This window comes from Microchirus variegatus (genome assembly GCF_963457635.1).
Source record: "Microchirus variegatus genome assembly, chromosome: 22".
In the NCBI taxonomy this organism is placed as follows: Eukaryota; Metazoa; Chordata; class Actinopteri; order Pleuronectiformes; family Soleidae; genus Microchirus; species Microchirus variegatus.
The window spans coordinates 14,065,591-14,083,707 of NC_139823.1; the positions used below are offsets into that span (position 1 = coordinate 14,065,591).

Below are 18,117 nucleotides of genomic sequence, written 5' to 3' on the forward strand. Positions count from 1 at the left end.
TATTGCTGTAACTCTTTTTTTGTGTCCAGGAATTGCTGCCCATACTAAGATACTGACTTTTGAAGGAACAGATCTGAAACTGGACCCCTCCTGTGCAGTGTTCATTACCATGAACCCTGGCTACGCTGGACGCTCTGAGCTACCAGACAACCTTAAGGCACAGCATCCCTTTGTTTGGCATTTTCATCACAATTATTGGTTTATTTATTAAAGCAATTTTAATCATTGATCTGCTGTGAGCCTGTCTACAGACATAAGTGGTTTATTAATGATTAAACCAAAACAACTGAACAAAAAAAAAAAAAAACATGTTTTAATTTTAGTGCAACTCTGTTGTTTTACCAGGCTCTGTTCAGGACCGTGGCTATGATGGTACCAGACTATGCAATGATCGCCGAGATCATGCTCTACTCGTGTGGCTTTGTGAAGGCACGGCCTCTGTCTGTGAAAATTGTTGCTACCTATCGACTCTGTTCGGAGCAGCTGTCCTCACAGCATCACTATGATTATGGGATGAGAGCGGTTAAGTCTGTGCTGACTGCTGCTGGAAACCTAAAGGTATCTCCTATCAAGAGTTTGTCCATTTGGGCTACTGTAGAAACATGGTGCAAAACGGTGGCTTATTCTGAGGCTGTTCAAACAAAACTCAATTTCTGTCAGTAAATGTTACGCAGCAAATCTTTAAATTGAATCAATAATCAAACTTGCTTTCACGAATCCCCATATTATATTTATTCAGCTGATTTTGCCTTTGCGTATAAATTTCTCTCATCTTCTCGTTTTCTTATGTTCTATTTTTATTTCTCCTGTTCTCCTCACTCTGGCTTGGGGCAGCTCACTTTTCCAGAGGAGAATGAAGACACACTTTTGCTGAGATCCATCATCGATGTCAATTTGCCCAAGTTTTTGGCCCAGGATCTGAAGCTATTTGAGGTGCGAGAATGTGGAGACTCTTTTTGTTTCAAATAACACATTGTCACACATCTACTGATGTCAATTTTAGTTCTCTTAGAGCCATGCTGCAGAGTCTGTCTTACTCTTTGAGACTCATGTTTTGGTCACAAATGATGCAGAATGTGTTTTGCTTCCTCTCATTCAAGCACAATAATCTCTTCTCTCTGTTCTTCAATGACTATTCTATCTTAGGGTATCATCTCTGACCTCTTCCCTGGAGTCAATCTCCCGAAACGGGACTACAGCGTGCTGCTGGAGGCCATTGAAGAAAACTGCCAACGCATGAACCTGCAAGTCACTGATTTCTTTGTGGAGAAGATCCTGCAGATCTATGAGATGATGATAGTGAGGCACGGTTTCATGCTTGTGGGTGAGCCCTACGGAGGAAAGACCAGCGCTTACCGCGTGCTTGCAGCTGCTCTCCATGATGTCAGTAAAAAGGTACAATGGGCCGTTCTAATTCTAATCAGTGCAAAAGCATGTTGTCAGTGAAGGTTTGATGAATTGTGATGACAATGTGATGCAAAGCTGCTGTCGGTGACGTACTTCCTTTGCTGTGTTAAATAGCTATACTGTGACAGCTGTCACCGATCTTGTGTTTGCTCAGTGACAGGGTTTTCAGTCTCACGGCTCTGGTAGTAAATCTAGGAGAAACTTTTCCACTATCAACACTTACAACACTTCACCCAGTCTGGCTCCACAAATAGATGGTTCTTCCTGCTTGTGCGGTTAGGCTGTTGTTGGTGGATGTATGAATACAAATCCTTCCTCACCAAATGCATGGATGGGGGAGGATAATGCTAGCTACAGCCACGGACAAAAAACAAACAAAAATATCGTTGACAGCTTTAAGATAACGGCAACTGGTGTGAAGAAAAGTGGCATATTGTGCCTCGAGTTGTAGTTTCTTGATCAATCGCTACTTTAAACCACTTTGTTTTCTTGATTGTGTTCTGTTGTTGTCGAACCTCTTATCTGTTGACTTCATGTTATGTATTAGGCTGGTTTATTTGTCTGAAAGTTAGCCTTATATTTGTATGGGTCACCGTGCATTTTCTGCATTTTGACAGTATGTCTTGTGCCTCAGGAGTATTGGATCAGTAAAATAAAAAACAAAACTTTAATGTCACGTAAAAATATGCACTATAATCAATATCCAAGGCTCATCGGAGCTACACACTTGTCGCAAGTAAACACATCCATCCAATTTGTCAGTGCTGTATTCCTTGTTTGGTAGTTATCGATCTTAGAGGAAAGATCAGACCTGGCTTGTTGTATATGGCTGAGGGCTGAGAGGCGTCCCGCAAAGGAGACAGATGAAGGCCTGCTGATTGAACACTTGGGAATGCCGCATTTATCTTAGTCATCCTTGTCGCTGCACATCCACTGATCACGTCCAACCCCTCTCCCCTCTTGTATTGTTTTTTTCCCCTGTCAGCAGCCCACTCTTTCATTGTTTTTAACTCAAAGTGACACCTTGTCTGAAAAGCCTTTTGTTGCAGTTTTTGCTTCTCTTCCTCCATTAGCAGATTTCCTGTCGTACAGACAGTAATGGTGTGAACAATTTTTAGTCTTGGTCATGACAACTTAGTCAAATGAGTGGCTGTCATGTGTGCTGAGACTCATTTTTATTGTTTATGCTGTCTTTTTAGGAGGGAAACTTTAATCTGTGAACATGTTGTATGTGTGTATAAATTCCAATATATTCACCTGTGCAGCCATTTCTCTTGAGTTTTTTGGAAATTGCATGAATATGATCTTTTTCTGTTTGAATGTATTTGACTATAACAGGGTCTCATGGATGAGAACCAGGTCCAGATCACAGTTATTAATCCCAAATCAGTCACCATGGGCCAGCTTTACGGCCAATTTGACCCAGTCTCTCACGAATGGTCCGATGGCATCCTGGCTGTCAGCTACAGAAACTTTGCAGCCTCCCAGGTAAGATAGCTGCTCTAATTTGTATTTATTCTAGTTATATTAGATATAGTATGCTCTATATAAGGTATTATCAACATCAGAGAGCGAGGCCACTCCACAAAATGACTGATGGAGTCTATGGGACTGATACTACTCTGTGTTTAACCAGGCTGCCAAAAGAACACAAGACCTCCTTTCAGGAAGAGTTTGCACTATATTATTAAAGCCAACCCATTCAATCAGAATATTCCATTTAACAGGATTACTGAAAGTTTGTAATTGTAAATGTAAGGGGGTCGATTTAGTGCAGCTTTTTGTTGCCATTATCTCTTTGTGCGCTTCAGCTTGTGACATCATACGAGTACTGGTATCTTTTAAACCCATGCTGTCTCTATGGAAACGGGCAACTTTTTGTCACTAGTTAAATGTCTGCTTCAGCTCTACACTGTGTTGCAGATGCAGAACAACTGTGTGCTACCAGCTCCCCTCCTGTGTGGCAGCGTTTGACAGCAGACATGTAGATATGTAGAATTATTCCATTGCTTCCACTATAACAAGCAATTCAGAACTGAATCACTCAGAGGAAGTGCTGCTGCTCTTAACCGGATGGCTTCAAACCTAGAAGTGTGGTGCACTCGTGGTACATTAGGATGCAACCAAAGGTGCAGCTCACTCATGTTTTATATTCATGGTAGCTGCTGAGATGAGCATGAGATGTGTTTTCATCTACTCAGTCTTAGTTGTCGAGTTTGAATCTTTCTACAAAGGGCATGACATTCCCATTAATTACAGGCTGTAAAAAAGCTGCAACAACATGTTGAAGAAAAACATTTTGCCATCTTGTTTAATTTAAATCCTTTAATAACTCTGTCAATCACATGCATACGTTGTGACACACACAAGACATACATGGGCAAATGACTTCCGCCGAGGCATGTTGTAATGGAAAATCATTTGTTTGTTCTGTGACAAGATTGGCTCCAAATGAACTTGTCATTTTAAAAACGGCCTGTGTGCATAATTTTACAAATTGTTTTTTTTTGTCAATGAATAAGAAGATATGACAGTCGTGGCAGTACATATTGATGCAATAACAATAACTGATGCAATAATGGAACAATGTTTGTCTTCATTCAGAAAAAAAGTTATTTTCCTGTCTCAGTGAAAGTCTTTCTCTTTCACTTTTTTTCTCGACATCATATTTTACTAAACACGTTTTTGTGTGCTAATCTGGAGTCTGCAGCACTGTAGTGTATCAAACTCTTTGCATACCTAATGTAATTTTTTTTTTCTGCACCCACACTCTGTCAGATCATTACATTACAGCATGCTCACTTCCCTCTCAAGCACCAGATGGCCCCAGCCCAGACACATCCATTTGTTTGTATTACAACAAATCAATTTAAAGCACAGCTCTTGCCAGCCCATTTAACTGGAGAATTGACGCCTGTTGTCAACATCCATTATGACAGTTTAGGTGTTGATTTAATCTATTTAACAAACATCTTTCACTCGGTTATTTAATGCACAAGAGTTCTTTGGTGACCTTGAAAAGAAGCACAGGGATTGTTTCTTTTAGTGGGAGAGAGAAGTAAATACTTTAAGTCTTATATGATTAGAGAATATAGACACTGTCTTGATAAACCCACAACTTTGTATTAACTTTCAAGTGCTTGTCTGTAAGCTCCACAGACACTTGAAAAAATCAGTTAAGCACCGGAGCGGAAGGCTTTCTGGTAGATGTGTATGTAGTAATAAATAAATAAATCTCTACTTCAATCTATCAGTGTGTCTTTACCACAAGAGTTGCATGAATTTATGTGACTCCACTGAGGCCTGTATTTGTCTGATAAGATGGTGTATTTGAACTTTGGTTACCACCCGGTCATCATGTGCCATCATATGCATTTTTTTTAACTTCAAGAGGTCAAAATCATCATTTATGAGGCCGTCATGATTTTCATCTTTGACTTTTGGCCTCTAAGATAACATTTTTTTTATATTCTTAAAATAAATCAAAATCGGGTTGTGAATTCATAGTGGCCTTGAAGTTTTGGGCTGAATTTCACAGGATGAAAACTCTTGAGATTATCTCTTGAACGAGAATAGGATGGATGGACAGAAAACCCCGAAACATAATGCCTCCGACCACAGCTGTCACCAGCACAGTGACCGAATATTCAGCCAAGAAGTTTAATGACTGTCCTTGTAATCTTTCTTCTTCTTTTGTTGCTACACAGTCTTATTTCTTTTGTCTCGCAGAGCCCTGACCGAAAATGGCTCATCTTTGACGGCCCAGTGGATGCTGTGTGGATTGAGAACATGAACACAGTGCTCGATGACAACAAGAAGCTGTGTCTGATGAGCGGCGAGATCATCCAGATGTCGCCGCAAATGAGCCTCATATTTGAGCCCATGGACCTGGAGGTGGCCTCACCGGCTACGGTGAGAAGCACATTTACTTTGTACTGATGGGTTTTATTGGAATATGCTGCTGTTACGTTCTCTGGCCATTATGATACCCAAAAATAAAACATATTTGTGTGGAGTTATATATAGAATTAGAATTCTGTGTCAGATGTTTGAAAAGAAAAAGTTATTAATGCTACTGTCAGCGATGTCATCTCCCAAGCTAACTTTTGGTGGTTGCTGCTCCTCGTCCCTCCTAGTTTATCCTAAATTTACTGTCAGAGCCCAGAGACTGAAAGACTCATATTTTAACTAAAGTATTCCACTGACAGCAGTACTTAAGTACTTACTTTAAAAGTTAGTTGGTTGGCTAACCAACCAATCCGTGACTGCATGTCATAACAGTATATTTCTTAATTTTATCACCTTTTCAAACATCAGCTATGGCTCTTAAACTTTCCAGACATAAAGATGGCTGTTGTTAGACCTGTCTCCTTTTCTTTGAGATGAAATGCCGTCTTTGTATAGGGTTTTATGCTATGTATAAACATGCTTTTATGTAGAATTTCCTGTAGCAAATGCTTGTTAAAACAGTAGATCTCACTGAATGTGTCTAGCTGGCTCTATACTTTTAGTCTGGCATCTGTTCCTTTCATCATGCACCATGCAGTGGCATCAAAGTTTTTGTGACCACTCTGTTCATTATCTCTGTTGTACTCTGTGGAAGTTATTTATCTTAAAACCTCACCCTTCTTTTGTTGTCCTCCTCTCATATTTGCATGAGTACGAATGATCAAGTGAAGGTTTATTGTTTTGTTCTCAATCTTGAATAATGCCAGTGACTGATGATGAGCGGAGGAGCAGTTAAGTGCAGATTCACACCTTCTTTTGATTATTAACCAGATAGTTGCACATGGTGGTGGAAATTAATAAGTCATTACTTCTTCTTGTTTCCTGATTGGAAAAAACGATATATGTTGTTCTCAATAACTTAGATATATTGCGTTAATATTGATAATGTGATGAACAAATTGTACTTTATTAAAAGTACAGATGGTGGAGATGTGAGCTTTCAGATGTGTTTACGCTGTATGTTTGTGGGCAGGTTTCTCGCTGTGGCATGATCTACATGGAGCCCCATATACTTGGTTGGCAGCCCCTGATGTTGTCCTGGCTCAATACCCTGCCAATCGATGCCACACACAAAGACCTCATCAGTGCCCTTTTCAGCCGTGTGCTGCCAGCCTGCATACAGCTCATTCGAAAGGCCACCAAGGTGCTGACCTGTCCTCAGGAAGTACAGCAGCAGTTTGCAAATGATAAGATATGTTCTTATGTAAAAGTGAAACTTTTATTCTGAATCCAAACGAAGATCTTTTTGGGTTTTCTCTACAAAAATTCTAAAACACACCATTAATGTAAAGTATGTGTATTTTATCCATTAATCTCGATTGACTGTTGTTCAACTATTGCTTCTTTTTTGCATTTGTGATGCATCAGTCTCTGCTTAATTACAGGAACTGTCCCCGACTTCTGATGCCAGTCTTGTGAAGTCTCTGATGAATCTGATGGACTGCATGATGGATGAGTTTCATGATGAAGAAAAGATAAAGTGCATGAAGGAAGAAGATGTTTGCTCCTGGTTGGAGGTTTGTGTCCATGCTCTCTATTACAATTACTGTTTGCCACTGATTACGATTATTATTATTAAAGTATTATCACCAATGTAAAGCCGCAGCAGGCGACGCCATCAGTGAAAGCCATTATGCTAATAGACGGCATCTTTGCAGACCAACAATCATTAATGAATGTTTCAGCTTTGCTTGCTGGAAAACTGTCTCTCACATATGACATTCACTTCCCACTGTGACAAGTCTCAGCACAGCCACTGCCTGAGTTTAATTTGTTTTACTAGTCTTCAGTATGTACTTGCATGATGCAACATGTAGTGTTCATGTTCAGAAATCACTGATCTGACCACGAAGACAAATTCACCTGTTACCTCACATTTCATCAGATCTTCTGTTCAAAGAAGCTTGCACTTGATCACACTGTGAAATCAACTTGTTGAACATGATGATGATGATATTATTCTTCCTCTGGTCTTCATGAACAGAAATGATCAAAGAGTATCTGTGTACTTGTGAGAAAGCATTAGACATAGTGGAAGCAAACAAAAAAGACTTGCCTAAAGTGTGTGAAGCTTATTTCACACCTATTGGAAACAATTATCTTAGCTTTAATTAGCTTTAAAAATAGAAATGGTAAGAGGGAAAAACAACAACTCGGTATCATGGGAGAGAATGAGCTAGTGCCAATAAAACTACATGTAGGTTTTCTTTTATGAAATTGTTGGTTTTTTGGTTGTTTTTTTATTTAAAATTCAAACTATGGTCTGAATGACCAAAAATACTTTTATCCACAGCAGAAGTTATTTTCAGCTCAATTCAGACTCAGCTCGGAATAAACGGAAAACATGTTGCACTGGATTTACCTCTTCTTTGAACAACATACAGCACACACCAAAGAGGCGTCTGTCTTTTACCTTTTAAATATGTCCATGCTCATCATATCTGCCTGTACACAGGCCCACAAAGAGCAGAGAAGTTTTAGTAGATGAGTAATTTCTTCTGTCCCCTGCACGAGTTCCAAATGATTTTTTTTGTTTTTTGCCACTGAATCATGTCTTTTGAAAGCACTGCTATTATCCCCCTGTGGCACGCTGCACTGATGAATGCCTTTCAAACTTCTCTCCCATGTTGCTCAGCCAGTCATTATCAAAGTGTTGAATTAATCAGCCTTTTAACAGCAGGAGCTATCATGACGCTGCTAAGCCTCATTTCCAAATCCTACACTGTTCCTGCTGTTCTTTTCTAACAAAGACATTTTCTTCTCTGTGGATGCTGTTGTGTCTCATAACATTATCTGTACACTGGTTTACACATTTACATGGTTGCTGTACATTTTAATCAATATTTAATTTGCAAACTCCATATGTGTAGAGGGATTATTTATGCATTTTTATTTCAGGACAACACTAAGCACATGGATTGTTACACATTAAAACAAGTACAACAATCTATACTGAAAAAAAGCATGAACCATTTTTGTCTTTAACTTTCATACAGGGCATTTTTGTCTTCTGCCTGGTGTGGTCACTCGGTGCCAGCTGCGATGATTCTGGCCGAGTCAAGTTTGACACTGTGGTCAGGGAAATTCTGAAGGGTCCTTTAAGTGAGGAGACGCAGGCCCGCCACGGCATACAGGTCACTGTGGAGGCTCCACCTAAACAGCTGAGTGTACCTCTGCCCACTGAGGGAACAGTTTACCAGTATCGCTTCATTAAAGAGGTACGTCTTTCACTGGATTGAGCATAGTTTCAACACTGATATTTTGATTTACATCATAATGAGCTGAGTTTTTAAGTGGTTGTACAGTAGTTGTGTTGTTTTTTTGCTATAATTACAATACCTGACAAGGGAAATCACCACCAACTGGTGGACTGTACAGAGTCACAAAAAATATACTGTATCGGTTTATTTATTTATTTAGTTTTTTTTGTTTAACCTTTACAAAGTGTCGCGCCAGAGTCTCTGTACCATTACTCCACCTGCCTGGCATTTGCTGCCAGTAAATTACATTTTCTATCATGAATGATGGTAAACAAAGTGATGTTTAAATGTAAAAACTTTTTTTTTTTTTTATTAAAGAAAATAAGAAAGTTGTTGACTACTACTATGAATGGTTTAGGGTTTAAAAGAATAAGAAATTAGGTTTTTATGGTCATGTTTGGAGGGCGACCTAAATGTAAACAGTATAACTACCACGGATCAGGATTACAATGCTATTGATTGTGACTCTGGAACATATATATATATATATATATGTACATATGTATATCTGCTTTATATATATTCTTTTAATAGGGGTTAGTCTTTATGTTACTAATATAAAATCAATAACAGCTCTGTTCAGTTCCCAGTAAGACACGTGACTGTGTCGGCAACAATAAACTGAAACTGAAGCTGAAGCAGCTCAATGGAAATTTAGCCATCAGTAATTTAATATACACCTGTGCTTTTTTCCTTCTGTGTCTTGTCAAATTGTCTGTTGCAAAAGAGACTTCTTGATGTAAATTACACAAATAAATTGTCCCATAACATCCAACACCTGGTTTTATGTCGTAGAAAAATCCAGATATTCTTACTTTACTTACAGACTACATTATCATGAGCCCAGTGATATGTGGCCCTTCTGGTATGTTTTGGTTATTTGTGGTACCACACTGGAATTTTATATCTAAAATTAAACTACCTACAACATCTTAATCTGTTGTGTCTCCATACCTTACGTTCAAAATCAGTAAACGGATGTTCTTCTTCAGGGACGGGGCAGGTGGGAGCTGTGGACAGATGAGCTAAAGATCGCCCCCCCTCTATGCAAAGATGTGCAGTTCAATGAGATCATTGTACCCACTGAGAACACGATCCGCTACATGGCTCTGATGCAGCTCCTCATCACACACCAGAAGCCCACGATTTTCATCGGCCCCACTGGTACTGGCAAGAGTGTCTACATAACGGTGAGTTGACTGTTATATTTAAATGTCATCATCAGTTTCTCTAACTCGCTAAAGGATGGTCCGAGTCAACTCCATATGTCCAAAAGCAAAAACAAGAGTTTGATGCATTAATTTAAAGCTGCTGTCGGTGAAATATGTACAGCTGCAGTGCGTAACTTTTTTGTATTTTGTGTTTTTATTCGGTCTCTGTTTAGTCTTTGTGAACAGAAACAATACAGCATATGCTGTGTTCTTCATCTGACAATGAGCAATACTATCAGACCTGACTGACGGGAGTGTTTGTGCATACAATGGTAGCGTGGAGGGGGGTGGGACAAGTGGTGTTGATCCTGTGAAACTGCTGCACAGAGGATTTCACTTCTGAAACTTTACGTGGGTGCTTCTTTGTGTTCTCAGTCATACCCCATTCTGTTTGCAGCTGTCTCACTTTACTTGTGCAATGTTAGTGTTGACTCCATCTGTCTTGACATAAAACAGATTACAAATGCTGTGTGCAGGGCGGAAATATCGCCAAGTGACTTGAGATCGAATCGGTTCTGAGGAACACAGTGAGTCGTGTGGAGCTCATAGGCTTAATTAGCATTGTGTGAACTCATTTGACATTGGTTTAGATCCGACTTGTTTCTATTTTAAAGGTATGTGTTTAAATAGCTTTGCATTGTGACAGCCATCGCTGTTCTACAGCGTTTAATTTTTGGGGATGTACTTCCCGAAAGTTAGCTAATAGCAGCTTTAAAAAGTGCTGTAACTGGCCTTATCTGCTTTAGTTTACTTTACTCGCATTGAAACATAAGCAGCCCTCTGTTTTCTCTACCTGATTTCATTTTAAAATGGCCCTACTAAGTGTCATAGAAATGTCTTAGAAAGTAATTCACAGAATGTCCTTACAAAAATTCTTCTTTTTCCGGATCATCCGCCTCCGTCTTGCTCGATCCTTTGTGTCCTTTTCTCTTGCACCAAGTGTCCTCAAATACATATTTGAGGATTTACGGATTTCATTTTTTCTTCATACTGACCCTGTGCTCAGGCTTTAGAGTTTTAGCAGCAGAAATCATTATCATAAGCTTGAAAACATGCCGCCAATAGTATCCCATAGGATGAGTGAGCCTTTACATCCAAGCAATATAGAACAGGCCATAGGGAATCCAGATTAAGTGCTATGAACACACAAATCATTTGGAAGCAACTCAGCCACTGGTACCAGGTGTGAAACCAAGTGTCTCTAAGCCGACACTTGGCTATTTATATGAAGGAATAATCCGTCTTCTTCCCTTCCCTTCACTAACTTATCCATATATGTGTTTAAACTTGAGACTCTGGAGAAAATAGGAATCATCTCATTGTGGAAATCTAGTGATGAACTCGGTCCATAAGAAAATAACTAGCATTGTGCCTTCAGATAAATGCACACAGTGTTTCATCACCGACCCCAGACATCTCTGAAGTGAGTCAGAGGCAAGCTGTGCCACTGGATTATAATTTAGACAAGAGGATAATGATGCACCTTGGCTGCATCCTGTGATCATTCTCATCACAAGCCCACTTCAATTATACAGCTCATTACCCAGGATTTCACAGGCATTTGTATGAACGATGAGCACACGCTTACACACGTGTGCGCTCGGAAAGCTAGACCATGCTTCAAACTCACACCGTTCATAATAAAAGTGCCATGGCAATAGATTAAATTCTAATTAAATACATCAAATCACACAGGACTGTGTTCTCTTCTCTATGTTCGCTGTTAGCACAAAGAGAGAGGAGACCCATTTATCAAAATGACCTTTTGTAAAATGCCTTTTTAGTGTTTGGTGAAAGGCTCTTTGTAAACCCCGCGTGGAGACTCTAAAATTCATTGATTTTACCCTTTTGACCCACAGAACATTACTTAGAATGTGTCCTCAAAGGGTAACTAATTTCCTACTTCATTCCAAAGTCATTTTCCAGAGTTAACTGAGATCTACTTTTTATCTAATAAAATACATAATAATTGGCACATTTGGTTAGATTTTAAAACTTATCACAACCATTTTCAGAAGCAAATTAGAAATTATCATTTGATATCTATTCAACCTGTGTCTTGAAAATAAAATCATCATGCTTCAAATTCAAAAGTGTAATGAGCGTTTTATTTGCGCCAAGGGTTCACTTATCAACCAAATTAGTTCCTTGATTGCACTGATTTGCCGAAATAAGTCCATGACTTACTTAACCTTCACTTTAGGTACCTGGTGTTCGAAAAATCATACACAGAGAAGCCACAGTTCATTAGAAAACATTCACGCAATCCATTCAATCCATCCACAATATTGAGTAAACTATATACACTCACAAACTGTGACCTGTCTTGATAGTCTCATGCTCATATTTCATCTCATATATGTCTTGTTCAGGACTTCCTGTTGAACCAGCTGCAGAAGGATGTGTACAGCCCTTTATTCATCAACTTTTCAGCCCAGACAACAGCTGCCCAGACCCAAAACATTTTTATGTCCAAGCTGGATAAGCGACGCAAGGGATTGTTCGGCCCTCCATCGGGGAAGAAAATGGTACATTCACCTTATCATATACATATGATATTTTGTGTTATTTATCAGTGTACACTCATTCCTTGTGGTTTCATCAACAATTATATTTATCATATGTACACGTGTGTCACATGTCATCAGGTGGTATTTGTGGATGATGTGAACATGCCAGCCAGGGAGGTCTATGGTGCCCAGCCGCCTGTGGAGCTGCTGCGACAGTGGCTGGATCACGGGAACTGGTACGACATGAAGGACTGCTCCATGATCAACCTCGTGGACACCCAGATCATATGTGCCATGGGACCACCTGGTAAGGAGCAGCTGTAACGTTCCTGCATTTTATTAGAGGCATCATTGTTACATCAGTGATATTGTTTCACAGCATTAGACTGTTGAAAGTAAAGGTGCGTATGTTGAGCTTCTGGCTACCTTAAAGTGCTTATAAATTGCAAATGTTGAGCATCCACACTACCTATGTAGCAGCTGGCAACGACAGCTACAAGAGAAAGAGGTTGGCAGGTGCTCACACACTTGCACTGACAGCCTTTCATGGAAAAGCTTGTTTTTTATTGTTGTATAACATGATGTTAAAGATTATGTTAGCGACAATGAGCTATCAATGCACAGTTAAAATGCAAAATCTGTTTTTCCAGGTATTTTGTGCAATTCAACAGTATGTGAGCAATTTGTAGAGTTTGTGTTGTAGCTGCCGAAAACAATTCAATTCAGTTCAATTAGTCTTTTAATGCCTTTGTGGTTTTTTCGAGATTTTGAAGAGAATTTTGAGAAATTAAAATATGAAGTTTTATCTACATTCAGAATTATGTTTTGAATTTTTTGCTTTCTGCTTGTTTCCAGGTGGAGGGCGGAACCCTGTTACACCTCGTTTTCTGCGCCACTTCAACATGATTACCATTAATACCTTTGATGAGAAGACAATGTATACGATTTTCTCCAGGATTGTAGACTGGCATTTTACTATACGGTAACTATACTAAATATGTATCATGTGTAACTTCATTACCAAACCCTTCACATGCAATTTCATCATGCACATTTTAGGCAAAGATCACAGTGTCATTGTTTAGTAAATTATATTTACAGTACTTCGTCTTTCTCCCACATTTGAAAACATATCATGTATTCATTCATCAAAAAATGACAAATACATTTTCTAAAATACAATCTGTGCAATGGCTCTATCTTGACATCCACAGGTTTGCTTTCCCTGAGCCATGTGCAGCGTTGACCTCTCAGATCGTGAATAGCACCATGTCTGTGTATAAAGAAGCCACCAAGAACCTGCTACCAACTCCCACAAAGTCTCATTATCTGTTCAATCTGCGTGACGTCTCCCGGGTCATCCAGGGCATCTGCCTCTCGCGTCCAGAGACTGCAGATGAACCGGGTGTCCTCAAACGGCTGTGGGTGCACGAGGTAAAGTTAGACACACACACACACAACTGTTTAAAATACCTGAGAGCTACTTAATGAGACAACTGTATTGTCCTTTGTGGTTTCTGTTTGGTCACTGTTGTAAAGACTTGATGTGACAAGGTGACGATAAGGACACGGGTTCATTTTTCCTGGAGCCAGTGGGTAGTCACCTGAAAAAAACACAAGAGATACTTGGTGAATGCTAGTTTTTGATTGTCAGAATGCTTTTGGATATTGAATAATACAATTATTTTGTGCAGTATATAGTCATCCTAGTGGCAAAGACAAAGTAAAAGCAAGGCTTAAAGGGGATTAGTGTGAATGATGTTGTTGTCATATCACCATTTCACAATGCAGTCACTTTTAATATCATAATGACACATTTAAGCCAACAAGTTCAGTTCAGCTTGAATTAAAGTAGCTGCAACTGCAAATAAAGTAGAGATGTCTTGGAAACACAGTAATTAGAAATGTATTATAATACACCCACAATCACATATGCCTGCCTTACTTATTATTGGTGTTTTACTGCTAATCTTCTGCCAGTGTTCATAATTGTCTGTACCGTTACTGCATTGCACCATAATGTTTGAATTTGCAACCTGCTGTCTGTGCTGCAACATCACTGACTCTTTCTTTAATTTTCTTCCAAACTCTCTCTTTCTTTGTTTTGTTGCGTCTCAGGTCCTGAGGGTGTACTACGATCGATTAGTCCATGACAAAGATCGCTCCTGGCTTGTAAGCCATTTACAGGTTGTTTGTGAGAGTCACCTGAAGGAAAACTTCCATCAGCTCTTCCAACATCTCGCCCAGGACCGGGACGGACAAGTCACCGAGGACGACCTGCGCAGCCTTATGTTTTGTGACTTTCATGACCCTAAGGGAGAGGACCGCAACTACCGCGAAGTGCACGACCTGGACTCACTGCGACAGGTGGTTGACTCCCACCTGGAGGAATTTAACAACATTAGCAAGGCGCCTATGAATCTGGTGCTTTTTCGCTTCGCCATTGAGCATGTGTGCCGCATTTCCCGTATCCTGAAGCAGCCGGGCGGACATGCCCTGCTGGTGGGTGTGGGCGGGACTGGGCGTCAGTCTCTCACCCGCTTGGCTGCTTACATGGCAGAAGCAGAGTTATTCCAAGTGGAGATCTCCAAGACATATGGAGTGGCTGAATGGCATGATGACCTGAAGCTAATCATGAAGAAGTCCGCACTGGGTGAAGCCCATGGTGTCTTTCTTTTTACAGACACGCAAATCAAAATTGAGTCATTTCTGGAGGACATTGGCAACTTGCTCAATACTGGTGAGGTACAGTGGGTGGGAGGGAACACAGAGAAATGTATTATTCTATATTTACAAGCTAATTAGAAGATCTGTGAGTAAATATTATGTTGCTCTTAGACTGTAGATAAAAACTAGACCAGGTCTTCTGGTTGCAAAAGGAACTCCCATTTTGAAGTGTCACGACACAGACGTCAATTGCAACCTTCTGGAAGACACTCGCTGTCAATCACACTGGTGTCCACTCACATGTACCACGCTTCATTATCTGTTCCTCTGAATGGGAACATAATTTCCTAAATTGATATCATGAGCTATTAGAGACCTGCAACTCGTGATTGAGACCATTAACTCCTCAGGAAAATGTTTTCTGAGGATATAAATCAAGTGAAAAATAGGCTCATTTTCCAGTTTTTAACTTTTGCAACAGCTACTTCCATCATATTTCTTCAGCTTCACCTTTTCTTTTTTTTTCATTACCCAAATGCATACCATTCTACATTCATATGTTGGTCGTTTCCAGGTGCCTAACCTGTTTGCAGTAGATGAGAAGCAAGAAATCTGTGAGCGAATGCGCGTGCTGGACAGGCAGCGTGACCGGGACAAGCAGACGGACGGCAGCTCACTGTCTCTTTTCAACATGTTTGTGGAGCGCTGTCGCACACAGCTGCATGTTGTGTTGGCCATGAGTCCCATCGGAGATGCCTTCAGGAACCGCTTGAGACATTTCCCGGCCCTCATTAACTGCTGCACCATTAACTGGTTCCAGGTAAGTGTATGTATGATGCATGAGTGTGGATTCACTGCTGGTCGCACTACAAGGTGCTCTGGGTAGTTAATCAGAGACAGGAATGATGTATTGTTTTATGCATGAATGTTGTCACCTCATCACTGGGGGGCGAATATGCCAATTGAAGGACAAAATATTTATTTATTAATTTTCTCAACTTCAACCAATAATCCATTATTTATGACCAATCACAGCCCATATTTGCGCTGACATTTCAAGAAAAAGAATTTCCTTTGGGATTAAAATAAAGTTTATTTGAATTGGAACCATAGCAGCGAGTAAAATACACTGAATATACTGAATATTTCCTGCCTTGTCAGACTTGGCCTGAAGATGCCCTGCAGGCGGTGGCCTGTCGCTTCCTGGAGGATGTCGAGATGACAGATGAGTGCCGAGCAGGCTGCATTGACATGTGCAAGAGCTTCCACACTTCAACTATTGAGCTGTCAGTTCGCTTTTTGGCTGAGTTACAGCGCCACAATTATGTCACTCCAACCTCATACCTGGAGCTCATTTCCACCTTCAAAGCCCTTCTAAAGACAAAAAGAGCGTAAGATCCTCTCACTTCAGATTGGATTATAAATCAGGAATAACTGTCAAGGTTCATGTTTGCTGTAATTATAAGGGCCTTGATTGATTAGAATCTTCCATGATCTCTTTCTGTCCTCTGTCCAGTGAGGTAATGAATTTGAAACATCGCTACGAGGTGGGACTTGAGAAACTGGAGTCGGCAGCGAATCAGGTGGCCACCATGCAAGTTGAGCTGGAGGCTCTACAGCCACAGCTGCTTGTGGCCAGTAAAGAGGTGGATGAGATGATGGTGGTGATAAAGCATGAATCTGTGGAGGTGGCGGAGACAGAGAAGGTGGTGAAAATGGATGAGGCCACAGCCAATGACCAAGCCATGGCTGCAAAGGCTATTAAGGATGAGTGTGATGCTGACCTTGCTGAAGCCCTGCCTGTGCTGGAGTCAGCTTTGGCTGCTTTGAACACTCTCACTACTCAGGTTAGAATAATTTCATTTCTTTTTTTTATGTAAGATCATACTCTTACAGTTGGATGAAATGACAGATGTAATGATATAGAGTAGTGAAGAGGGCAGATCTAACGTCTAATGTGCTTCTTTTTATCTGCAGGATATCACAGTGGTGAAGTCCATGAAGAGCCCACCTCCTGCTGTCAAACTGGTGATGGAGGCAATCTGCATTCTCAAAGGCCTCAAGCCAGATCGAGTGCCAGACCCTTCCGGCTCTGGTAAAAAAGTGGAGGACTTCTGGGGCCCGGCTAAAAAGCTTCTGGGAGATATAAAATTTCTCCAGAGCCTCAAAGAGTATGATAAGGACAACATCCCATCAAATCTGATCAGCGTCATCCGCAGCAAGTACATCACTAATCCAGACTTTGTACCAGAGAAGATTCGAACTGCATCCACAGCAGCTGAAGGCTTGTGCAAGTGGGTTTGTGCCATGGACAAGTACGACAAGTAAGTTCATGTTCTTCTTCCTATGTGTATAAACACTGTCAAACATATACATCTTCTGATATAATATTTACATACTGTACTTGTTCACATATGTACATCATGTAAATGGAAAAAGGGTTCTATTCTGTGTTGTATAGCAGCCATTCCCAACCTCGTTCAATTCAATAAGGAGGGACTAGCGGATGAAACATGAATATATTGTAGACAGAATAAAAATGTGCCAATTGTCTATAAAAAAATCTTGAACATGAGGGATATATCAAAGCTGAGGGCATCGGCTTCTGAGCAGCAACTGAGACAATCCCCCTGAGGTTTAGACACTGGTGGTGATGGTGGTTGGTGACCTGGTGACGGATGAAGTGTGAAGAAGGATGGATCCCATGAGACCGCTAACACTCGAAACTGAAGAAGCCTTTCAGATGAGAGGTGAAACATCTTCAGGAAAACTCAAGCGAATCCAGTTGCTTACATCTACACTTCAGAGGATAAGGCACAAGAGGACAAGGACAATTTAAAAAATAAAAAATAAAAATATGCCAATGATGTCAATGCAGCTCTATTGGGACAGATGAGACCAGCTGATGAGTAAAAATACTGGGATAGAAGCATACAACAGATCAGTCTTCCTTATTGAACTTATGATCGAACATCATTGAAATAATGAAATCATTACCTGTAATCACAGCTATTTATGAATCCAACCAAATGAAGAATCCTTAATTTGTCTTTC

General features: G+C 40.2%; 1 protein-coding gene across 1 annotated transcript in view; it reads left to right on the forward strand.

Moving 5' to 3' along the window:
• The window catches only part of dnah7 (dynein, axonemal, heavy chain 7), a gene marked incomplete at both ends in the record, with an annotated part of 63,506 nt that overhangs the window by 22,668 nt on the left and 22,721 nt on the right, over positions 1–18,117 (forward strand). Inside the window, 19 exons of the mRNA XM_083908697.1 lie at positions 30–157; positions 346–558; positions 835–933; positions 1,147–1,395; positions 2,746–2,895; positions 5,137–5,319; positions 6,389–6,559; positions 6,801–6,932; positions 8,412–8,633; positions 9,668–9,865; positions 12,259–12,414; positions 12,535–12,703; positions 13,252–13,378; positions 13,611–13,830; positions 14,515–15,141; positions 15,638–15,883; positions 16,225–16,454; positions 16,580–16,910; positions 17,041–17,387. Coding sequence (XP_083764823.1) covers positions 30–157; positions 346–558; positions 835–933; positions 1,147–1,395; positions 2,746–2,895; positions 5,137–5,319; positions 6,389–6,559; positions 6,801–6,932; positions 8,412–8,633; positions 9,668–9,865; positions 12,259–12,414; positions 12,535–12,703; positions 13,252–13,378; positions 13,611–13,830; positions 14,515–15,141; positions 15,638–15,883; positions 16,225–16,454; positions 16,580–16,910; positions 17,041–17,387 — 4,198 coding nt within the window. The remainder of the gene's footprint in view (positions 1–29; positions 158–345; positions 559–834; positions 934–1,146; positions 1,396–2,745; positions 2,896–5,136; positions 5,320–6,388; positions 6,560–6,800; positions 6,933–8,411; positions 8,634–9,667; positions 9,866–12,258; positions 12,415–12,534; positions 12,704–13,251; positions 13,379–13,610; positions 13,831–14,514; positions 15,142–15,637; positions 15,884–16,224; positions 16,455–16,579; positions 16,911–17,040; positions 17,388–18,117) is intronic.